General features: G+C 42.2%; 1 protein-coding gene across 1 annotated transcript in view; it reads right to left on the bottom strand.

Moving 5' to 3' along the window:
* Positions 1 to 24,902, bottom strand: part of slco5a1 (solute carrier organic anion transporter family member 5A1) — a 38,848-nt gene extending 13,946 nt beyond the window's left edge. The window contains exons 1-4 of the mRNA XM_008292609.1: positions 24,833 to 24,902; positions 22,863 to 24,308; positions 4,744 to 4,876; positions 4,414 to 4,631 (exon numbers count right to left, since the gene is read on the bottom strand). Of these exons, the coding sequence (XP_008290831.1) occupies positions 4,414 to 4,631; positions 4,744 to 4,876; positions 22,863 to 23,820 (1,309 nt within the window). The 5' untranslated portion in view covers positions 23,821 to 24,308; positions 24,833 to 24,902. The remainder of the gene's footprint in view (positions 1 to 4,413; positions 4,632 to 4,743; positions 4,877 to 22,862; positions 24,309 to 24,832) is intronic.
* Between the last annotated feature and the right edge of the window lie 1,148 nt (positions 24,903 to 26,050).

The following is a 26,050-nucleotide window of genomic DNA, read 5'->3' on the forward strand; positions in this document are numbered from 1 at the left end:
GACTGAGAAAAGTGCCACAAACAAAAGTGGTAGCAAATGCTTTTACCGATCCCCAAAGATAAAGCTCTGACGTCAGTTAGAGAATCTCTGTCCAAACGGGACCTAATAGAGATTCAGTTTCTTTCTCACAGGCATTTCTGCAGAGCAGATGCTGCCTGTCATAGCAACTCAAACATCGGCCTCCCAGTTGAACTGTTGTCTCCCAAATCATTACCACCCTTCTGTCGAAAAAACACCTCCACAAGATGACAAATAATAGCATTAAAAACCTTTTATTCCACCTAAATTACCTACATTTAAAAAAACGATGAAGCCGTAAACAGCTCCCAGGAAATAAAAATGCATTTATCACGCTGTTAACCCACATCCACAAATTAATCGGAGAATTCCATCCAATCACAGACATGTCAGAAATGCATTTCTACAAACAGTGTATCTGTGCTGGGCGTGAAACACAATCTCACCTGATAGAACGCAATCTTGGATTTTGGGGGAGGGCAGCTTACCCTGTTATGTAAAACCTGCAGCTCTGCCAGGCTAATTCGTTCTACTGCTGCAGTTAGAACATTGGTTTGGGTGTTACCCGCAGTCCCCATAAACCTCATTTGTAAGAACTAGTCAAGCTGGTAATGTGGATTTTGCCAACTTTAGAATCACCAAATCATCTGCCCCTCCTGGCATCCTGTTTAACGCACAGGCACGTCTGATCATAGAAAAAGGAAAATACGCAGCCTGTCTCAAGTACTGCTCCTTATAATGACCTCTTGATATTTCATGTGTCTGTCCCTTGTGTGAGATAAGTTTGCCTTAAATGTCCTTTCCAGTGGTACAAGGTCAATGGTGCATACAAACTCCTCCATCTCAACGGGGCTGAGGTATAAAATTTCATGAGCAGGTTGACGGAATGAGGATCTCTGCAGTCCACAGGGACCTCACATTCAAGCTGCTGCTTTTCTAAATTACTCATGTAGTTTGGGTGCCTGGTTCCCGTATAATGTCCTGAAGAAGACCGAGGATGTGCTGCACAGATTGTATCTCCAAACTGATCTTAAGCTGGAGCAAACCACTGTTAAAAGAGTTTGATTTTTTTTCCCCTGACATCTGTGACCAAAACACCTCTGTCAAAAAGTATTAGACTGAAATATCCAGTTGTGTTTTTCAGTGTGAACAGAAATGCAACTCAACACAAGAAATCAAACAAAGACTTTTCTCTTCTTATTGTGCAGCAGAAAATCCAAAAGGCCAAGACAGTTCCCTTCATCAAAAAAATTATCAGTAACTTAAAGTGAGGTCACTTATGTGCCAGTAAGGCTTCTTTATTCAAATGAATTTAGGAGCTGATTCCAATCTGTATAACTATGTATTGTCTGCAGTTGACCTTAACGATATGCGCAATGAAAAATAGTTGAAGAAGGGCAGAGTTCTTTATTTCTCATTATAAAAAAAATCACTTCAGTCTTTGTTCTGTCTCTGCAGTCTTTTGTTTTTTATCCATCTCTGCATGTGTGCGAGTGGTCTGCCATAGGCCACATCTGGGAAGAAAACTTAGACTTGGCCAGCTCATCTAAAAGCACACACATCTGACTTCTACAGTTTTATCCAGTGTGTCCAGGGGTTTTAAACCCTTTGCCGAAGGCAAACATTATGGTTTTAGAGTCATAAGGCTCTCATGAGGGCTTCTTGTGGCTCACGTGTTTCATAAGCAAACACCACAAAGCAAAGCGGGAACAAAAGAAAAGGCAGGAAGAATGTGAAGTGGATTATTATTGCCTTTTATTAGAGAGGTTATTAGGAAGCTGGCTGGTCCAACTGGGTGACTCGGTGCCTTGACTTGGGAATAGCCATCTTAGCGCTAATTCATCTGATCTTGTTGTAGGTGGGGAAATGTTAGCAGCATCTGTCAGTGTTATCCCAGATCAAAGGTAGGAATAGAATAGTGACGCTAATTATTTCATTCCTGGGAGCCAGGCTGTAATCTTGTCTGGAGGGGGACAGATGGTGAAGTCCTGCTGGCATCTACAGCAGCTGCTCTCTCAATCAGACAGACCAGTGGCTCGCAAGAGTCGCCACACTTGCATTATTTGTTAAAATGTATTTGATGACGTGGTCAAACTGTTTCAACCATGTGGTTGTCCAAAATAATCCTCTGTCAGCAGAGACAGGACATAATGGCATATTAATTATAAGAGAAGAAGATCAAATCAAATCAAATCAGGTTTATTGTCATTTTGCTGTACATACACAGTAGTACAGGCAAGATGAGTGAGAGTCTCTTCAGGATCATTTAAGTTTTATGGAATGAACGTCTGGGATAGGCAAGACGCTTAACGTTCACTCTCGCTGTCTCCTGAAGGGGCCGCTGCGTCCATGCGCACCACCATCACAAGGATCTGATATAATGTAAGAGCAAATGCTGAAAATGGTCTCAGGCAACCAAAAATCTTGAGTTTTTATGAAGTTGCAATCTAATCATTTACATGTAAACAATCAGATTTTTAATTCAAAGCTTAGTGCTTTTGGCTGATGATTTTGCACAGTAGCTGTACCTAATTTTACTGGGTGCTGAAAGGATTATTCAGTTAACTCTGAAAACAATGACATAAAATCGTCAATTTTCACTTACTGTCATATTTCACTTTAGTCTTTACAAAGATGTGCTGCTGTACTCCCTAAATAAATGTTTTCTCTTCAAATACTGATTTCAAACTCAAGGTATTTTCTGATACCAAATGCCAACCCCATACCTTATTTTAGGTAAATTAACAGTAAAATAATGTGTTTCTAACAATTACGAAGTGACCTGTAATAACCTAGAGGGTGTAACTGATCGCTTAAACATGGACTTTTTTTTAAACATCAAATCCCTCCTGTATTTAATGCAGATTGATCTAATAATGGCAAATTCCCACACCTCTTGTGAAGGTCTATATTAGAGCTGAAAGTGATGGAGCATATCAGATTAGTGCATCCTCACTTTGGATTGGCCTTCTGTTCAACTTTCAATATTTACAATCTAAACTATTAGTAGGTTCTTTGGAAAAATAATTAACAGATTAGGTTTCAAATGGTTCTTGTGGATGTTGAGTTTTAGTTTGAACAGCGGTGCTTCAAACGTTATTTGGCATTTGAAAATTCTGTTGTCCTGCTGAGGAATAAAATATCAGCTGAAATTGGCTGAACCCATATTTTTACTCAGATAATTACTCACTTACTGAGACATGGTTATGATATACATGTCAGCAGTTGTTTATCAATACCTCTGAACATTTCAAGGGGAGTTGCTTTTGCATGGCAGCAGATCAAGGTCTGGAACATTCCATAATCAAAAGTTTGTCCCTCCGACGCACATTACAGAAAATATTCGGTGTTAGCATTTTGCAGTGTTTGCTTGTGATCTGAAGGGCAAAAAAAAATGCTTGTTGGAAACAGCCACTTCACTGCAGCGTATCTTTCACAGAAAGTGCTGAATTTGTGCTATAGACAAACCCACACACCTCAATAGAAGGACATGTACAGTACTAAAATACATTCCAAACATTGAAGCGCCTGAGTCTGCGAAATTGGCCATAGTTTGCACAACGGCCCAAAACATCCTGCTGAGACAAATAAAAACAGCAGGAGAGCAGGCTGATGCATTCGTGGTTACAGTATGTGTCTCTCCAAGACAATGGCCTGTTTTGACAGCTTTGGTTGTGCCCATATATCAGGATTAATTTATGACTGTACAGCTATGCTAAATACATATCGGTATTCACAACAGTGATCTTGCTTGTAATAAAGTGTATGAGAGCAAACATGTTTGCTGCTGTATTGCTCTGCTGCTCAGTCAGTCTAGTCCTGTGTGTGGAAATGTGACTGACTTCCCTTGAGAGCTCATTTAAGAGAGAGAGAAAGAGAGAAAGAGAACTGTCTGTCTGAGAGCAAAAAATGACACAAGAGGAAACACTAGAGCAGGACTCAGTTTAACCAGGGGGGCTCTTGCAGGGAAAACCGGGGAGATTCCTGATAAATCTGCCTCAAAGAAGACATAACATCGATGCACAGAGGTGCCTGAGCAACATACTGTCCTTTACTTAAAATCAAGGTTGCCATGCCAAAACAAAATCTTCCAGCTGATAGCAAGCATGTGACCTTTTGCCGTGTTTACTATTCATTGACTAAAGTTAATAGAACCCAAGTCCACTAGCGCTGCCAATGTTTACTGCTTCATTAAGCACACTCTTCCATCATCAATCAATAATATCTTTAAAGGAGATCTCAATGAAGCTAACGCTGTTGGATAAAATGACTAACCCAAGTCATTGATTAGATTACAGGCTGTTTGTACATCAATAGTTCACGGTTCCTTTATGTAAAGTACCAGTAACGCCTCGTGGAGGCGGAACAGAACAGTTGATATTATCGGTTTCTCACCTTTAATGTCCTTTCCAAAGCCCATAGAGGAGGAAACGTTTTGGCCTTTGCTACTGGACTTTTCCTTCATCACTTCATCATCGCTGGACACGTCACCTGGTGAGGCGATCTTTTTCTTCTTCCGCTTTTTGTGGCGTGGAGGCAGCTTTTTGGGAAAGGCAAACATGGGGAAGATGACCAGAAGCATAGCTATGGCACACAAGAGAAAGCCACTCCACCTGAAGAAGAAGACACAACAGATGGGCTAAAGGCAATTGAGAAAAGACTTATTGTCACACAGGGATGCACATAAGGAAATCAGCAGGCACACAGATGCACATGCATATTTACCAGTTGCCAACAAAGCGAGGGTCATTCTGGTCGATGTTGACGACAGTTTTGGGGTCGACGTAGAAGCCGATGAGGACGCCTCCCAGCAGGTAGCCAGCTGCAGGTCCCAGGGCTCCCATTACATACATGATGGCTGGAAAAGGGCACAAACAGAACCAATCAGAAGACAGCAAACACTTTCGGAACTGCTTTAAATATTCTTAAGTATATTTGTAGGTTTTGATGAGTGTGAAGCCCAAATTAACTCTCATAATTAAGGCAGGAAGACAGCACCTTTTTCAATGCCGACAAAATTTTCCACTTTCCTCATTAATGCTCCTAATGACTCACTGTTCCCTGTTTAAATACGACCTGGGGGAGCTGTTCATTACCTCTGATTCCTTGTGCACCATATCCGTAACACCTGCACAGAGATCAGTGGGAACTCTCAACCACCCCTTAGGTCATTTCTCACAGCTTATGAAGCGTCTGTAACAACCGACCTGAAAGCTCCAGAGGTCTCAGACTGACCTGAGGGCAAGCCTGCAGCTCTGACACACCAGTGAACTTCAGCGCGAGTGGGGGTGAGGTATTAACCCTCCAGGGGTCTCAGACCATCACTGAGGTGAGCCAATCATGCTCCGTCACTTTGCCGCAGGAAGGGGAAAACTCATTAAAGTTAGATAACCTTAGTTGGACAAGTGGAAAAACCTCCTGCGGACATCCAGCAGAGACGCAAGTCAAAGCCATTTACCAGTCGGAATCAGGGGGCAAACTTTCTATAATTACACCTGGAACATTGCTGCTAGCCGAGCGTCTGTGTGTGCGTGTGAATGTGTGTGACCGACGGGATGGATTAGCACTTTATGATTAGTGTGTCGGCCTGCATGCGCTTTAAAATGTGTCTGTGAACGACAAAATTCTCCCACGGACTTTGCGGATATATTTTCACTGGCAAAACGGCTCTAAAAACACACACGCGGAGCAAAATGTTCCTGATCCTTGATTTGTTTCTCTCAAATATCATTTTTCTTGGATGCCAGCACTAAACCCCACCGGCGATGTGTGTGTATGTGTGTGTTAAGTGTGTTGGTGTTTGAGGCCGAGTCTCTGTTTAGCAGCAGAGGCAGCAGGTGTGCTGCGTGTCCAGATCAAGACTCAAATGTCTAACATCTCTCCTGGGATGAAAAAAACAGTCAGATTGCATAACAAATGCATATACTCACACGCTTCTTTCCCATCAAGTAAGTTTTCTTTTCTCAGAATGTAGACTCAAATGCCATTTAATCTCAGTGTGTTTCACCAGATGATTCAGCTCCCATGCTGACATTTGCATATATCACTTCACATCTTTTTCTACCTCAGTGTTTTCATACCAACACTTTGAGTGGTACTGCGCAACTTCTCCTCTGTGGATGTGTACAAAACGCATTCTTGACTCTTATAGTAAGGTTCAGGCGATGTCCCAAAGCCCAAATCCGTATAAAGACTTAATTAAATCACAGCTTCCTTGAACAAAACTATTGGGGGAAAAGAGAGGAGAACGTTGCTAAAACAACAAAAAGACCCTTCAACAAATCCTCTTATCAGCCTAAAGCAGACACACACACACAGTTACACTCAAGCACAAAATAAATGACAACACTGGTCAATTCTCTGGGCTCCGAAGACTGTAATGCAAGTATGTACACACATGCTGGAAGAACATGTGATGAGAAAAAAGGGTAGAAAACATGTGTCTGAAAACACATATAAAACATGCAGCAGCTTGTATAACTGTGTGGCTTTGGAGTGTGGAGATGTGTTACGGATTCATTCCCATAAATTGACTTCAGCAGACAAGAATTACTTCTCCGAGCAACAAAGCAGGTGTCCATCGCTGTCTCATTTCTCCTGCCTCTTTCTCTTGTTCCCTCCCATATCATATTTCATCTTTTAAACTCCTTTCACTCGGACATTTCTCATATCCTGCCGGTTGGAGAGTCAGTTCACTGCAGCAGTCAAACCATTGACACAATGTAACAGGATATTACCATCCAGAGACAATAAACTATTAATTATAGTTGGCAAGGGCAAAAAGAGGTTCTATGTTATTATCTCCATCTTGAAATTAAAAATGTCTCACAAAACCTAAGCTCGTGAATTACGTTTTGGTGGCCCAAAGCAAAAAAAAGAAAAATCTGCATAGACGGCAAAATTAAAGGCCGACTATAACGCCAACTGAAGCTTGACTATTGTGTTGGTACGCATTATTTCATACATTGCAGGAGTTGCAGATTGAAATAAGCTGCCTCCTGATTAACCTTCACACCAGTTTGATTCTTCAAGTAATGAAAAAATGGGCAAATCTGAAGGAGAAAAATGTGTTTTTGTGTTAGATAAGGATGGAAGGAATTGGGCTGCAACTAAATCCCCTTTTTAGTTTATCATCATATATCACAAACAAAATGGTAATTCAAGAAGCTGAAATATGAAACTGAAATTGTGCTTGAATGATTTTCTGTTGATTGACAGCAATTAATAAACAGTATCAGTTCTGGATAGAAATATGGAGACAACCGCAACTGTAAGCTGCCTCTTTTATTATAGTGAACAGGACTTAAAGACAGAATATATCTAAAAGCATAGTTGAAAATGGACATTTTTGAAGTTTAGTGCAACAAAGATTTTTTCTTTGCCGCTATAGCATGGTATAATTCAAGTACATTCTGGCTTGAGTCAGATATAACAGGTGCATCCAGCCAGTCAGTTGTCAGGCAAAGGTTAACCACCAACTATGGTCCTTTGGTTGCCCTCCAAACTCCATCCTCCTCTCTGTAGGGCACCCAGGCTAGGATGGCCATATTTTATCCCCTCTGGGTGATTGTGTAAGTCTGTCTTTCCACTCCATCCATCACGTTAACAGTGTTCTGCCCGATTGGAGGACAAAGGGGGTCATAAACTGCGCCTTACTCGTTGCCCTGTCCTGCCCGCTTGGCACGGGACCGGGATAGTTTAGGATCAGCAGGTTGAGATGAAGGGATTGGAGGGCCGTATCTGGCCTGAAGGGCGGCCAGGGCAGAGCCACAGGATTGAGGAATATGCTGGCACAGCAGCGGCGCTCCATCACACACTCAACACACACACTGTGGTGGCAGACGTCAGTGGACTGCAGGGGGTGAATGCCAATGAAGAACGCATGGCGCCCGCAGGCTCACTTTACTCAATTACGCAATAGACCTTCACCGGCTGCACGTGAAGGACAATACATTATAGACTACATATGGCTTTGTACACGTGTGGAGGTAATGGATTAGGAACTCTCCATTGCAGTTATTGGCTTTTCCCTCTTATGTTATACAGAGTCAGCATGTAAATCATCTTCGTGGCCGACCAGTTTGACTTTCAATATGCAGAAGTAATTTTGCGCTGACTATGTTCTGGGCATTAGACATGCATGAAAAGATACCAATTGCAGACGAAGCTACGCAGCGTGCAAGTCAACATAAGACCAGCAGAATCCAATATCAGCAACAAGATATTAATAGGGTCTGAGAAAATCTTTATTACACATCCACGGACAAAAAACAAACACGACTTGTCATGAAGCACAAATGTATCAATTACAAGTCAGTTTCATCAACGTCAGACAAGGTCAGCTCCTCCCTGCATCTTCAACACATACATTAATTCCTACATGCATGTGCACACGTGACAGGGGAGGTGCAGGCGCATCGAGGGTAAGAATGAAGGAGGGGTAAGGTTAGAGAAGTTTATAGTGCATCATTGACCCCAATTTAGTGTTTCAGCTCCAGTGTTTGTGATGGATGGATACAGCGGTGTCGGGCAGATGGAGAGAAGATTTACTCGACAGTAATCCAGAAAGAGAAAGGCAATAAAGCAAGACACGGAAAGAAATAAAAACTGATAAATTGAGAGCAGAGTGGCAGGAACAGAAAGCAGTGACAAAAAGAAAACAGGTAATGTAGGGAGAAATAGAACAATATGTGGAACTGAGAGTGAGGATGAGGAGTGAACATCAAGAAACAGAGGGAGAGAAGAAGATAGGAGCTGGGCTGGAGTCTGTGGTGACTGATCCTGCTGTGTAACAGAGTGATAAAGCTTGCTCAGCAACATCCCTCTTACATCTAACCTTCAGGGACCAACGCTGCTCTGTTGTCTCCACTCTGCCTCCTCCACACTCTGTAAGAGCTCTACTCCGCCCGACTCTCTGTATTCATGAGCTGCACTGACTCATTCAGAGCATGTAGGGATGAATGAGGGTGAAAGAGGAAAAAGAAGAATGAAATGGCAAAATTGGTGAAATTATCTTTGCTGCGGAGAAAATGAATTGCATCTCAAGGTGTTTCTTGCTATTTGGGTTACGCTTTGTAGTTATCAAGGCACATAGCTGGTTCCACGGCTGCCTCGGCTCTGAATGGAATTTCAGACAAAACAATAAAATGGCGTCTGTGTGGCCCCCCACCCCACCCCCAGCCTCTCCTGACCTTCTGTTCTCCTCACCCCTCACCCATGAGACTCAGCCAGAATGAAGGAAGAGAACGCAGAACAACCGGACCTGATGAGAAAGCACATTGTACCTAATGAAGCAGCTCCCTGGTGGCCAAACTAATTACCACAGATTAATGATTTGATTTAATTACGTGGACAAAATAAAGGACAGGACTTGCCTTGTCAGAAAACACCGGGGTTAAAAGGTTGAGGCTACAATTCACACAGCAGAAGTATCATCAGTGTCAGACTGTCCTTATCACATTTTCAACTGTACACATGCTGAAACCAAACAGTGTGTGTGTGTGTGTGTGTGTGTGTGTGTGTGTGCAGGGGCGCGTTGTTGTTTACGTGCAGTCCAGGGCACGAGTTTCATTTGTTTTGGAAGATGTTTTTCTTGTCACCGTCCACCAATAAAGGCTGCAGAGGTATGAGCCTGCCTCTGTAATCCTTCTCCGCTCTTTGGCTGGAAAGTTCGTTTCAATGAATTATGTAGCGCTCCACCTGGCTATTAGCCTCTAAACAAGCCTGGGAATGGATAGCAGGCAGCAACACAACGACCTTGGATTTGTACTCAATGCATTACGTGTGAGCTGTCGAATCTCTAAAAGATGCAATCCCATTGTCTTCTCAGCATTACTTAAGAGCCGTGTCATGTTGATTTATGCAACATTATGCAGCGCACATTACCTATTCACTGTGCTCCGGGATATTAACTGATTTCACACCGGCAGTGTGTCGGGAAAAAATATGAATGGGCTATTCTGCTTTATTTAAAAACACTTACTTTATGTGATATGGCAGCACAGAGCTCAGAATTCTGATTTGCTGCACTGTAAAGTTCAGCTCAATGCCTAAAGCTCTTTGGGAAGTGTAGCTGGAGGTGACAGCTATATGATAGATGATCTATGCGGCTTGCTGCTGTTAGAAAGTGAGCAACAGAGAGAGACACTGTTCTATGTATCCCTGTGTTATGGGGATCAGTTCAGTCATGTGACCTCCCTTGCCACCCCCCTGAGAGACAAGAGGAGGAAAAAGACAATGAAATAGGGGAATGACAGCATTGTCATGACAACTTGCTGACAAAGCAGTGTCTTCTTACAAGTCCTAACCTTACAGTTTCACCCAAAGGGCATGCACAGTGACTGTGGCCTCTCTCACACACACACACACACACAGACACACACAGTAAGGGCAGCGGCACAAACCACATTAATATGCATGAGTTATCTATACAACACACACACAGAGTACACAACAAAAATGCACCAATGCAAATCAGAAGGCATGTTTTCTCTCCACATCCATTTGCTATGTTTGGCTGATCATCTTCATGACGCATCATGTTCCGAGTCTCGGTATAATGAAGTGCAAATTCTCATTCACAGCCTCGGGGAACAAGTTGCCTTTGCGGGATTGTGCATGTTCTTGCATTAAGCATCTGGTGAATAATGGAAAAATAAGATCTATATGGGTACTTGTTCAAGTCCTTCATATAGAATAAGAAGAGTCAGGGAGGTGAATGAGATGGAAATCAAGGGGCAGGATGTGAGGCAGCATGAGTGGGGGAAAAAAAGGCCAGGGAAAGTTAAAGCAAAGGTGGTAGGAGAGGTGGTGCAGATGAATGAGAAAAGTGTGCAAGAAACAAACTGCTTGTTTCTATCAAGACAAGAGACTTTAAATCAACATTAACCCAACTTAGCAATTCCTACTAAGTCAGATATTCAGTCAGTCTAAAACATGTAACATTTAAAACAGAAAAAAACATGTATACACACATTCATATAGCAATATGGAATGATAATGTAATAATAAAATCCCCATTTCTTCCAACTGTGACACAACAAAAACAGACTACTGATGAGAGCCAGACACTGTTAAACAGCTCTAAAATGGAAGAAATGGGTCAAAAAGCCATTTCCTGCCATGTGCTAAGCTGGTTGATATTGTTTATGTGATAAAAGCACACAGATTGAGCATTGCAGTTGTTTACAAAACACAGGCCCAAGGTTTTATTGCATACTATAGTGTGCATTGTACCTGGAATAGAATAGAATAGAATAGAATAAAACTTTATTGATCCCTTCCGTGCAAACCTCAGGGAAATTGTTGAATTATTGTTATGATGCAACATTCTTTTTGAGAAATAAGCACAAAAATGTTGATCTAATCTATCAATACAAATACTAGATGTTCAAATTCTTGTAGAAATTTATTGTGCTAGCAGTTTGTGAATGCTACACATTGTGAGTCACCGCACAGGCAGAACAGTGGATGTTAAAAGGCTAAGATAGGAAAGGAATTTCAGATCTAGCTTTGAAGTGGAGAACCAAGTACACTAAGAGGTATGATGTGGTGAAGATTTTAACAGATTAAATAAAAATCTTTGATCCTGCTGCACAGTTGGGAGGCGTTGTGGGTCTGTACCCGCCTGTGCTGAGAACAGCAACATCACAGCCTTTTTGGCGTGGAAATCAACATTCAGGCCACCCATCAGGCTTTTGTAGCTCTTTACCTCGAGGCATTACTGTATAAGCCCCTTAAGCAAAGACATGACAAGTCACAAGGGGCACTGAGAACTTGATCAACATCTGAGGTCTGTCTTCTCCATCCAACCCTCTCCTGTGTTCTATTTCTACACTGAAAATTATGTCACGGTGACCTTTTGCCTCATTCAGATGCAGGTAATGCAGGGATGTGCTGCCTGACTGATGGGGCCAAGGTGAGAGACACAATAAGGGTGGATGAAGACCCATTTATAAAGCTTCTGTACATGCTCCACTGGAACTGAACTGTTATACAAAAGCTTTTCAGTGCATGACAATAATGTCCCAATCTTTGTGATAGTGCAGGAAAAATCCAAACAGTACCCTGTCATTAATTTTTCATGCAAGCTGCTGTACTTTCCATGCAGGGGTTCCCCAAGCTCACTTTGCAAAATCAAATATTTAGAAAATGAAAAAAGAGAACGAAGGGGTTTTCTCTATTTATAGCTCCTCCTCAGCTGCAAGAGAGAGCCTCAGGTACAGCAGTGAACCAGCCAGTGAGGCAACACTTCTGCCAGCAATGAATACTCCATTCCTTATTCATTGGTATTAGTTTTAAAAAAAAATACATCATAAAGATGAAGGACATGAACTGTTTTAATCAAAGTTTTGGCCAGTTCACAAACAAAAAGTTGTCGCAGTATGCAAGTGCTTTCCTGAGGGACCCAATCTACCCACAGCTTAACTTCAGTGTGCATTAGTGGGGTCACGGACCCTAACTATGACACCAAATCACTATTTTCTGCTGATTCCATTGCTGGCCTAAGGCTTACAGACCTGCACTGACAGCAAAAGACCACAAAACTGCTGTTGCTGATCTACAAGAACGCACGTAAGGGACTCAAGGCTGGGAGAACACTGCTGAATGCAAAGAAAGGCAAAGTTTCAACATCAGCTGTGAGCATGGTGCTGAAAGGAGAACCCAACTACTGATGCATATCAGGTCAGACCTCTGCTGCTCACTCTTCCATGCCCTGAAAAACCCTGAAACTCTGCAGGACGTAAGCTTTAAAGTTCCAACGTAAGAAAGTCTGAGTTTAACAAACACTATAATAATCTAATTTTATTTAGCAGTTAGAACTATTTATGATTTGCTTTAATTGTGTATAGTACTTTATACACTTTATTTTATCGCCTTGGGTTGCTGGATACCCTTTAATATTTGCTTGCAAGTCTAGTATTTTATTGGTGCCCGCCTACTGACTTATTTGTTGCATATGTTGATGAGAGAGGTTTAAACACTTTCTACTTAATAAACTACTTAAGACTGCTTATATGAATGAGCTATGAATCACTTTGATTGTATTGTCACGCTGCAGCACCTGCAAAAGGCATTTTTGTGAATGCTGCAACAACTGGAAATCTATTTCACTCTTTCTTCCTTCCAATCTGCCCTCGTGACAAGCCAATCAAACCAACACAGTTCTCTTTAAATGGCTTACTGATGGAATGTCATTCAAAGGCACGGCCTAAGAGAAATGAGTTAATTCCTTTGTGCCTCCTTGCTTTCACATTACTTCACTTTCTAATGTCTCTCAGAAGTCTTTCACAAGCTGCCACATTTAGTAAATCCTTTTGCTTAATTGTCTAATCCATCATCTTTTGTGGATTTTCTTTCTAATCCATCTCTCTTTAAGACTTACACTTCCAAAACAAACACAATTTTTTTGTTTTTCCTAGATAAACTGCATTTATATTAATTGAAAATGTGCAGTTTCAAGCATCAATCATTCTGGCAATGAAACCTAAGTAAAAAAGAGTGAAGTTCAGGCCAGGTCTGCCAAAGCAGGGCAACATGCAGAGACAGAGAGGCCACTGTTGAGCCTTTTTTCACTCACTTTTGGGCCAAGCTGTTAAGTCAACAAATTGCTATTCTAGGTTAGGATTAATCATCAGATTTGTGAGATTAAGGGTACAATTAAGGTTTATAAAGGTCATTCTAGGTACAAAAATGCACCATGCTGTGACTTTACGCTTTTGTGGAATAGCATGAATCACCGTTAAAACTGTGCATCATCCAGGCAGTTGGAGGAGACCTTTACATCACCTCCTTTCATTCACTCCTGCCAAAGGAAACACACGGGAGGAGCGCTCCCAAATCTAGCGTCAAACACAAATCTGTTACCACTCTGTGAGTTTGTCTGTGCATACATAATGTTCCAGCGTTTGAGAGGGTTGCAGATAATCTTTCAGCTGATGTGTGGCCATGAATGAGGCATCTGGGCTGGGAGTAGAACCACATTATACTTGGTGAGCTGTGCGTGTGAATCCATTAGAGCAGCGAGTACGGGGCTTAGGTTTTACTTTGCCACAAGCCTGCACCTGCAGCTTTTCAGCCTCTCTCAATGAAAGACATGGCACAGCAATCTGGTCCATGGCACTAAAGCTGTGCCCCCCCGTCTTCAGCCAGTGCCAAGAATTTGGCATCCTCAGTACATTCTCTACTACTACTACTGCTACTCCTCGAGAGGAAATAAACAAGAAGGAATGCCGATTCTAAAAGTAGAGAGCTCATTAAAAAAGTCTCCTCACACATAAAGCAACATTTCTAATGGTCTAAATTATGGTATGTCTTGTTTTTAAGACACCATACTAATATATCTAAAATTAGGAAGGCATATTCTTAATCCTATTTAATTGTGTGCTTTATGGCCACATGGGTGAGTTGCAAAAAGTGTCATAAGTAAACTCCTTAAAAACCTTTAGAAACAAAAGGATACTTAAAATATATTTTGTGATCTTTACCAGGAATATGGAAAGCTTTGATTGCTGATCATGTGCATGACAAAACACACAAAAGATGACATGAGACAGCTATTTCATGTGGCCCATTTGATTGTAATGCAAACAGAAAAGGAGTCAGTTTGCTGTTCTGCAGCAGAGGTGCCCCCTACACACCGTGACAGGAGCATATGAAGCCATGCTTGACTTTGATGGGTCTGGATTTACTGATGTCTCTACATACACACACACACACACACACACACACACACACACACACACACACACACAGATGTTCAAATGCCACTGCACGCTTGCAGGAAAACCAAAGTGCAAGTCTGTAACACAAAACCCTTCCTCCTGCACTCACTACCAATAACCTCACCCACCCCCAACTGCAGGTGCATTCACCATCACATGCATACATACATGTGCATCAGCCAGACAAGCTCCCTGCCAGCTGCTCTTTCCCCATTCACACCCAAACCTACTGACTACTAACAACGAGGCCCCCCAAAATGTAAAACACACAGCAACAGGAACAAAAGACTGAAAAAAAATGCATAAGTGCAGCCGATCTGGGCAAATAATTATACATATGTTATCTGTAAAAGGCAAGGGAATTTCACCTCATACATTAATGCACCCCTCCTCTCTACAATAAGCATCTTCACTTGGCAACATCTGCAGACGACACTTGTCAAAACACTGTCTCTTCAATAAGCTGTATCAAGGTTACGTGTTAGCCTATTAGCCTATGTTACATAATGCACGACCAGATTAATGCTACATTTAGTGGCATAATAGGGCCCAGCAGAGCTGACATGAAAGACAAATGAATGTGCACAGCAAAATTCACCCTAGTCTGCACGCCTGTCAGGCTACATTTCAGGGCATAATGCAGTATTTTTCAGTACTTCTATATGTGTGTGTTGGTGTGTGTGTGTGTGTGTGTATGTGCAACAACGATCCCACAGGGTTGAGTCAAAAAATGTTCAGAGCCATCCATCTCCTTCAGAGTGGACTCCTGTCCCTCCAGGAAGCTTAATGCAGATGGGACTTCTATGTGCAGCCAGCACAGTAGGAAAACAGCTGAAGGTCAGATTAGGATGTACGCTTATTTAAAGAAATGAAGTCAACATAAACACCCAGTGTATTCAAATTTCACTAAATGGAACTAAAAATAAGAGAATCGCTTAATTTTTTTTGCAGGAATATGGCATCATGAGAAAAAATTGCATGAACATCTATAGCGAGAAGAGTATATGCTGACAATACCCTCATATTTGTGAACAGTAGCGCATTTTTTCATATATACCGCAACTTTTTTGTTCAACGCATGTTCTTGCACTTATGCGAACGCCATTCACACGTCACCCTCCAGCAACCCTGCCTCGCTCACACTCCATCCAAGGAGCACAGAGGTCAAGGAGAACAATAGCCAGACTACTGCTCAGAGGGCACAACACTGGAACGGAGGAAGTTTGTTTATTTATTTATTTATTTTTAATCTCTGTAGCAAACAATACTCCCATCAACTCCCTAAAGGCCGCATCAACATGGAGGGCGGACCAAGCAGAGCAGAGACAATGTACAAGACGTAATGTAATTCAGCTTGATGCGGATGTACCGGCTGCCACTGTTCAGTAAAACCAACTATCTAACCCCCTCCCAGAGGGTTTAGCAGGTCAAGATATGTCAGCTCCCAAAGCAACTCAGTATCTGGCTTTTTGAGAATACAGCACGTGATAGCAGCAGTACCCTCCGTCCTGATGACCACAGGACATACCACATCCCTGGCAACAGATAAACATCTGGTAATTACTGCCAACAATTCATTTCCTGACTGGACACAACAGGCAGAGAAAGGGCACGTTTCTTCTCACAATGCTGATTAGCTTCAATCAGAGAAAACACAAAGAAAGCCTGAAGGATTTTGAGTGTTTTCAGACAGCAGAGATGAACAGGCAGAGGACATCTGATGTAAAGCGTTTTTATAATAATAATAATTATTATTATTATTATAATTAATGCTTTGAGTTATAAAACACTTTTAAAGAAGAAGCGATCTGGAAGCTGAGTAGTTTTATTCGTTAAATTAAATAAGGGTGGAAAAAATATCAACATGGCACTTATCACTTCCTCTTTTGTGATACACTATAAATACACTGGCGCCAGATACTTTTTAATAAAACGTGCTTGTGTTCTAAACAAATTCCTATTGTAACTTGACTTATGAGAGTCACGACCTTATTATTCCTCATAATGCGTCTTATCAGACAAATGAGGAGTAAAGTGAATTGAATCTCACTGTGAAAATAAAAAAAAAATCACAAGGAAGAAAATGGCAGACTGATATCACAATGCAGTGAATTTGTTTTTCTAGGGGTTGTTTTTCCTCTTTGCTTACACAGATATCATGATGTATCATAGATGATTGTCTTGCAGTGTATCAAGTATCACAGAATCTCTGTATCACGATATCGTGGCTACTGGGGGCAATATATCGTGACAGCGTCACATTGTGAGTTCTTCTGTGATTCCCATCCCCTAGTATTAACACTATCCATCAAAATAGAAAAAAGGAAGGAAGGAAAATGTAATGCAAGTACAGACGCTACATTAACCCTCTGGACCCCAAAACCTGCCAGAGCGAATGGAAGACATGTAATTTAAAAAAAAAAAAGTCCAATTACATCACTTATCAGAGCCAGAAACTGTGATAACAAAAAGAATAGTCAGATTTTCAGTTTCATGTCATTCCATTGGTAAAAGAGTCCAAATCTAAGCGTCAACTTGTGATGCTTTTTTTTTTTTTTTTAAATCAAAATCCATTTTTTCTACATATCTCATTTAAAAAACAAAAAACAGAATGTTGTTTTTTAAAATAAAAATAGACTATTTACAGTAACCACACACTGTAGAAAAAAAAAACCAAACAAACAAGCAATTTGATGCTCTGCAGCAAAACTGCGAAACCATTAGTGACTTAGCTGCGACCAACAACTAAGTGACACAAATTCAGGATCTTTTTGGCTAAACTGCATTGAACTGCAGGCGGTGTTTACTCAGACCAGAGAAGACAAGCATGGAAACAAATCAAAAATGTTAGCAGCAGAATACCTATCATAGTAGAACCACCATTTTTTCCTAGTATTATTAACACTTAAAAATGTTGTTGTTACAATTTTCATAAAATAATCTTTCAACTTTTGCTTTTTCTTTGTTGTTTTTTGTTTGTTTGTTTGTTTTTTTAATTATCGCATTAGAACTATGTCATACTTCATGAATGACATTTTTGCTGAGGCTCTACCTCTAGCCATGGCTGTGCTGTTTCTATAGGAGGTGCAGGACTTTGCATTGCAATGAAAAATAAGCTCATAGTGTTTAAAAATGTCACAGAAGCAATTCCTAGCACAATTGCTTGGAGGTTAGAGGGTTACCATGTATAGTGAATTAGACATAAATTGGATTCATTTGTGAATGGGGGACTGTAATTTGTCAAACTTGACAGATGCTACAATCAATGATTTGTGTTTAGGGGTGGAGGGCTCCATCCTGAGCTCTCTGCAGTTGTTATATTGTGTCTATTACACATAAATAACCACGTCATTAATTGAGACTAAAAACAATGTTTTGCCTTCCAAGTCAATTTCAAATGAGTAAATGTTCCTAAAAGTATAAGAAATAAAAATGCTCAGCAATGTTTCTATGCGGTATCAATTAAACCACTTCAAAGGTAATTAGAAACATTTTTTTAATTTTAACCTGAGTCAACAAGAGCCAGGAGATCAATGAGGGTTCAGTGGAAAAACATGGACCAAAGAGCCAGCGAGAACAAAGAAAAAAATGTCCATTTCTTTCCTGCTTAGCTGGACACAAAAGGTTTCTTAGCGTTCCTGCTATCACAAAAACCTCTTGTGGCATTTCCCCAGGAACCTTCCCACACTGTCAAAACAACCACAACACTGAAAAATAGCCACTAGTCGTTGGCCAATGAGGCTGAGCAATAACTACAGTCCAGTTGTTGTGGTTGATACCCCCGCCTCTGGAAACAAACGAACTCCCACACTTATCTGAACCTTCTCTGTCTTATTCCATCACTCCTACTTCTCCTGCAGACAGTCATCAGTGGCACTGGATCGGCCACACAGAGGTCTGCAGTTCACTGGGGAGTCATCGTAATAGTAGTAGTCGGAGCGGGCAGCCCTGCAGTCTGCAGCTAAAAAGGTCACCTGCTGCTGAGTAACCCTGAGGACCAGTGTGACCAGCACCAGTAGGACTGTGTTGCGGGAAAGGGGGCAACGATATTTAAAACCTCCATGAGGGTAAGCCAAAGGAACAGTGATGAAACAGGACCGGCCTTCTTTCTATATGTGTGCCAGCTTCTGATGGGGCCACGTGTATCCTACACCAATCCTGAAATTTGATCCGTCAGCCTGAAGCGGCAGAGAGCAGCAGGGAGAAGGCAAGTCCTCTGGGGACCTGTGTGTTTGCCTCTGTGTGGGCACAATCTGCATTTGCTTTGGCTGCTGCTAAGCAGAACAGGACACACAATTTAATGAAATTGACTGAGTGAGCACAGAAAGGGACGTGCCAGGGCCGTGGTAGATAATCCTGAACCACAAAAAAATAATGAAAGCACAGTGAGGTTTGACTGTAAACTCACTGTTCATTCCCGTTTTTTCCTTCCTAATCTGCAGGGGACACACATTACGCACACTTCAGGGGAGAGACTGAGAGCAACTGTTCTTTCTAAATTTGTCGGCAGAAAACACACCCCTTGCGCCTATGTGAGTATGGGAGTGCACGTCTGTGTGTCAGAGTGAAGACAAGACTGCTGTTCAGGCCGTCTCTGTGGGTGTTAAAGCTTCCCTCTTTTCGTCTTCTACAGTCCCACTGTGTTAAGCGGCAGCTACATCAGACACCCTTGGTTTTTCATGAGTGCCTAATAAAACATTAATAATGCAAAAACAACTAATAACACACAGTAGTATGTTAGTTTCAGCCTTCTGCACTGCAAGCTAGTGAATGCAGAGGCAGGGGGGGACTGTCAGCCAGGAGGAATCAATTAACCTTATCCAGCATGTACAGAGGGTAGCTCGCTACATGCACCTTTGCATGCAAAGAGACAGCAAAGTCTAGACAGGGAAAGGTTAGAAAAGAACAACAGTGCATAAACAAACAATTGTAACATCAGTGGAAATTTCAAGTATTTTTTACTGCTGAGTTCCAACAAACCCTCTGGAAGGGCACGTGGACAAGCAGCAAGCAGTTCAATCAGACCTCATCTTTCAAGTCATCCTACATCAATAACAGCTTCTCTGTACCATTATCTTGTAAATCACAGAGGCCATCAGTGGCAAAAAATCCACCCCCTCCCATAACCAGAGGTCAAAACCACTGTGCAAAGGCTGGAACAGATCAACAAGTCAGTGACAAGATATGTGATTATTGACCATTTAGATCTGTGGGTCATTGTGTTGCCAAATCAGATGGCGATAGTGACCGATTGTTAGACACTCGAGGCATTCATAAACAGGAGCAACAACAAAACGAGACCAAGTGTGTCAAATGCATTTGTTTCCAGTTTATCCTCAACTAGGAATTGTTATTCAGCTGCACAAGAGACCTCATCTAATACAAGGAGCCACCTTCACACAAAATGAAGTGGCTTCTCAGAGAAGGGCACAGACAAACGTTCACCATAGTAACACCAAGAATGGTATGTTGTAAATCTGTCAGAGCAGAAGGAGAGAAAAAGCAATGGAAAGAGGCTGCTGCTTCCAGCAACAGCAAAAAACTCAAAATCCAAAAAGCCAGATTCAAAAAGCCAAGTGAACCATACACTGATTTAACCATTTGATCCTAAAGTGGAGTAGAAGATGTAAAGTTCAGATACTGTCCGTTAGATTACCATAGTGATGTGAGGCCAGAGATGGGAAATGGGGTGACAGGTCACAGGGAATGCCTTACTGTGCACGCATGCATACAAAGAGAAAACATCCTGGTAAAAAAAAACACACTCACAGTCTCTCTTTCACATGTACACGCCTTCCCTCTCTCCAAGGACACCAGAAGTACCCCTCGGTGTAAACCGCATTGTCCTATAAAAGCAGCTCCTCCCTTCTGAGCCAGTGCAAATTGAGATGGGGTTTACGTTAATGGGTTTGGGGAAAAGCACTGCAAGGTAAGTTTGAGGGAACCCTCCTGCAGATATGGGTAGCCTACATATTGTCAATATTGAATTTGGAGAAATATGGAAATGGGTTTAAGAAGGTCTGGGTGAACAGATAAAATACTGTAGTACAATCTCTTCATCAGTCTCCTTGCAGGAGGACAGGGGAGTCAAGGTTACATCCTACATGAAGGCAAGATACTACATGACAAGCCAGCACTGTCTGGACTCTGAAAGATAAAAAAAAAATCTCAAGGCAGACAGATAATACAACTGGAACCCAGTTACCATGGTTATTTGAGTATCTGCAACACAAATCAAGGATCTTTTCCCCCACTTATCGTCTCCCTCTGACATGTCAGAACATGTCTCTGTTTTCCCAAACAATGCCTTGCTGGAATGAAACAGATTATCCCTTTCTGAGTTTCCTGAAAATAGCCATCAAGGTCATCGGCGCAAGCGCTGCTTTTGATGGAAATCTGTGCGAGAGGATGTCAAGACTGTGACGACTCAATGAGCCTTTGAAGCCCTAATGCATTTGCTGTGGAGTACTCTGCCAAGGTGAGGGCAGAGCAAGTCGTGTCTCAGGTTGTTTTCTCCTTGTTTTTGTAGCCGGTTCAATAGCTATGCTGCATTGGCTCCCTGTGACGCAGGGATCTGATCAATACTGGGTCTCGGGGGCAGCAGAGCAGCCAGCGAGAAGACTCGACAGTGAATGTGCTCCATAGTATGTGTAATGTTGTGATAAGGGGCTGGTGTCAGCGCTGTGGCTAATGCTGTGCAACCATTTCAGTGTTGTGTTCTGTCGAAGAGAGTTCATTGTCCCACACACAAATATACAAAATCTTTAAGGACTAACAGACAGCTGTCAACATGCACACCGAAACAATTAGTCCATTAATTGATAAGGGCATCAACAGGAAATTAATTGGCAACAATTCTGATGAGCCAAATTGTTTAAATCAAGAAAAAAAAGCCAAACATTAAGTGAATCCAGTCTTTAAATGTAGGCATTATGTCATAAATTAAATTATGTGGGGTTTTGAACACTTAGACAAAAAACTATTGAAAGACGTCACCTTCTCTTTTTTTGGACCTGTGAAGGGCATTTTCACTCTTTTCTGACATTTTGTTTCATAAATAATCCAAATCATAATCAAAAACATAAGGAGGTGTTTAATTGATAATGAAATCAGTTGCAGCCCTGCGTAAAGGTCAGTGGGACACTGACCATCTGTGTGTGATACTGCACCAGATTGAGGGGAGCCCCATGTCCCAATAATCCAACCACAGTGCACAGACAGGCAGGGGGATTACTTCAGCAATCATGATCTGCACCATAAGCTATGTACAGTATGTGGTATGCATGTACATCCGAACCCATTAAAGCCAGTAAAGCCCCAGCACAGCAGATAAATTACAGGAGAGCTGTGAGGAAATGTCAGAAGGAATACAACAGTACAGGGACAGAGAAAGCAATCTGTTAACACTTACAGCACAATCTCGTCTTTTCTGGGTTAACATGAGTACATGTTTCTTTAGTGCTGCCAGGTTTCTGTGCACGAGCACAAACTTAAGGACACAGCAGTATTGCACACACACATACACAGACAGTATTGGACCATTAATCATAAGCAACCTAGTTCTGCTTCTAGCAACACACTTGTCTCTCATGCGCCCATGGCCCAAGGTTGACTTTGCAGTGTCTGTATTTACCTCAGTGTGGTGCAGAGGTTGCATGCCGTGAGATTAAATCAAAAGGACAGAGGGCTGGGGGATGAACTCTTTGTATATACATACATGCATGTTCGCGCCCTCCTGGTAAACATCAGTGAGACCCACCCAGTCTTCTAAATTTATCAGAACACAACCATCCAATCCATTTATAATGGGAATGAAATCTGCTTGTAAAATTGACACTAATTATGTTACAAACCACTAACTGTATAACCCAAGAGCTCTGCATCCTTCCAGTCACACACCAGAAGTGCTTCGTTTGTACTGCGGAGCAAGACCAGCAGATCTGCTCAAGTCTAAAAAGAAGCCTGTCATCTGTGTTAAACCACCTAATTGCTTTTGTGTTCTAACATAATTCCTTCACTTTTTGCAAATGTTAGTCATAAGCAAAAAAAAAAACCTAAATGGATTTCAGTGACTGCAGTGCTTGTACGTGACATAATCTCCCCTGCTGTTCTACTACTTACCCAGATAGAGGGATGCATTTTCTTTCTTCACATTGTCGTCCAGGTAGGTGGGGCCCAGGGTGTAGATTGGCGTCGACCCCATGCCCACAAGTATCTGGGCGCAGATGAACAGCGCCACGTACAGGTTGTGCTCATTGCCCTCCTGGTCGCGAGGGCACGATGTCACGTCAAGTTCACGCCCGCTGTTGTTGACGCTCTGACAGAGGCCTTCGTGGCCCGCTGAAGAGTTCATCTCTTGGATCTGGTAGGGTGGCGAGATGAAGTGGGGAAGGGAAAACAACGCTGCCCCGACAGCAATCACGACACCACCCACGGCCAGCCAGCGCGGCCTCTGACCTCTGCCACCAAAGTAGGAGATGAAGACGACCACCAGCAAGCTGCCGATGTCAAAGCAGCTGACCAGCAGGCCGGACTCAGAGCTACGCAGACTGTAGCGCTTCTCAATGGTAGTGATGACACTGCTCAGGTAGCCCGAAACCATCAGCGACTGAATAAAAGTCAGGTAGCACATGCAGAACAAGAAGCAGCGGGAATCACTCAGGATGACCCGCACATACTTCCTGGCTGGGATGTGGATAAGGCGGGTGAGAGAGAAACCAAGCTTTTTGCCTCCAGCGCCTGCGGGCCTGTGTCCCTCCACGGGCAGAGAGCTGCTGAGCCCCACCATGCTGGACACAGATGGGGAGAAGTCTGTCCTGGAGGAGGGGGACTCCGCCTGGCTGGAGTCAGGGGTTTTAGGCTGGAGCTCGCTGCCCTCTTCCACGGCCACGCAGGTGTGGGTGGTGCTGACCATCCGGGGCTCAGCAGCCTTGCCCTGCCGCTGACAGGGTCCGTTCAGGATGGGTAAACTTTTGGACTTGAAGCAGTTCTCTGGGTCCATGTATTGGTCCTGGAGCTCGCGGATCTCCAGAGACTCAGACAGATCACTCCCGGTTTCCTCGTTGTCAGACGAAGTCATGGCGCAGCTGGGGTTTGAGCCTTAGTCGGCTCCTGGCTGTGCTGACAAGTCAGTCAGTAACTAATGCCACATGAGGACACTGTGGAGCTGCTGCAGGGCTGGGTGCTGGAGAGAAGACTGCCCTGCCAGTAGGACCGAGGCAGACTGAACCCCTCTAGTTATGTGCATGTTTTATTCCACATCTCTATTTACAGCAGGGCTGCTCTGTCACAAAAAGCCTCCTACAGAGCAAAACATTCGGCCACTAATATGCTTCCAAGCCGCAAAACAAGTGTGATGGTTGGATCCTGACTGAACACTGAAGACCATCACCTTCTTTAACCAAACACTCTGAGATGATTTATGGGGTGATTTGTCTGTATATTTAAAAAAGTGTGCATCAAATTTAGGATCCCATGTTGATCTTGATTTTATGGCTCTTTGTTAGATGGCAACCTTGCTTCAAAGCTTGTTTTCATGTTTCCTTTGTCCCATAGCTCTGCAGCATCCTAGAAAAAAAAAGAAAAAAAACACAAAAAAGGGGAAACGAAATCATTAACAAGTATCAAGAAAAGCTACTTCTTTAATGTATATTTAAACATCTACAAAGACAACAACAAAAAAACAACCGTTCCCACTTCTGTCAGTCTGGTAATACAGCATGTCTACACTGGGTAATACCGGTCGCTTCATATCGATAAACTGCTAAACAACACAAGAAAATAATCCAGCAAACATAAGAATAACCCAAAATAACAAGCAACCATGTCGCTGTCAAAGTGTCGCAGCGGTTAACCGAACTAAAAACACAGCTTTCCTTTGTCAAAACGAGAAATATACCTAGAGAACAAAAGACCACGCTGTCCACAAACGTCTCAGTCATGACTTTGGAAAGAAATAAAAAACCCCAATTCAGCGAGAGACATGAGCGAAATTAGGCGATACGGCCTCGACTCAAACGACGAAAAAAAAAAATATTATCTGACATAACTTCGAGGAAAAGGCTAGAGGCAGAGACGGCTGTAATACTCACAGAGGACTGAGGGAGGTAGCCTGTTGTTCTCTACGGAGCAGCCACACACTGAATGAAATCTGTTTGATGCGGATGGCTGCTGCTGCTGCTGCTGCTGCTGGTGGTGGGCGGTGTTCACGGACTGTCGGAAATTGCACAAATCAGTGTCCGGAGTGCAATAAAGTACAAAATAAACGCTAGAAGCATGGGTGATTTAGATTATTTCAGCTCGTTAAGGTAAAAAAAAATTGAATAATTTGGTGAATGAGGTCATTACATGCAAGTATAAGGGGGATACATGTATTCTTTGCTACCATTAGACCCATTTAATAGTTACTCCTACTCTTTTTTACATCGACAACTCAATGCATTTTGGTGCCATAGAACTGAAATGTTCAAATTATTGCAATAAACATGTACTGGTCGCCTTTGTTGTCATTTTTCAACCCACAGCCTACAGAAAATGTTATTTACAAGTTTTAAACCCAACTCGGAGAAGCCCACCTGAACGCCTCAAACCGTGGGGGTGAATTGTTTTTCACACCAGCCACATTGGGATTTGTAGTTTATTCCTTAAATTTAAGCTGAGTTCACATCCCGGTTTGATTATAAGGAAGCAGAGTTGAGTAACAGCGACTTTTTGAGACATAATTAATAACAAACACTCGTAGAAAAGCTACTCCAGCCACATTTCCATGCCGCTCCCGTCTATCGCACTAGCTCACATATGACTCCATATCCCAGCATGCCTCTGGGTCCATATGGTGACTTGTTTAGTGCACTACGTCATGTAGACAGCTGGGACCCTTGCTGACATAGCAGTGATTGACTGGTCACAGGCTCGTACAGACAATAGGCTCTGAGGCTCCCTGACGCAATAAATTGTCAAATGAAAAATAAAATAAGAATCCAGCGAAGATAGTTTATTTCTTGAGAGAATACTTCAACTCTGTCATTGATGAAAAGTGCCTCAACTGATGAAGCACAATAAGGATGTAGCTAAAATACGGTTTATGCACCTTCTCAACCTTTATTTTTATTTTGTTATTATTATATTATTATTATTATTATTATTTACCAAAGAGAAATCACAATAATGTAAATTATAAGAAGGCTTGTCTTTTGAGGACAAAAGCATGTGTATATATGTTCTAATGGTGGATTGCAGTACATATTGTTTTGACAAAGACTTACTCTCATTAGGCAAACCTAAATATATTGTAAAATGCATAAGAAACA

Source organism: Stegastes partitus, unplaced genomic scaffold, assembly GCF_000690725.1.
Source record: "Stegastes partitus isolate 25-593 unplaced genomic scaffold, Stegastes_partitus-1.0.2 Scaffold821, whole genome shotgun sequence".
In the NCBI taxonomy this organism is placed as follows: domain Eukaryota; kingdom Metazoa; phylum Chordata; class Actinopteri; family Pomacentridae; genus Stegastes; species Stegastes partitus.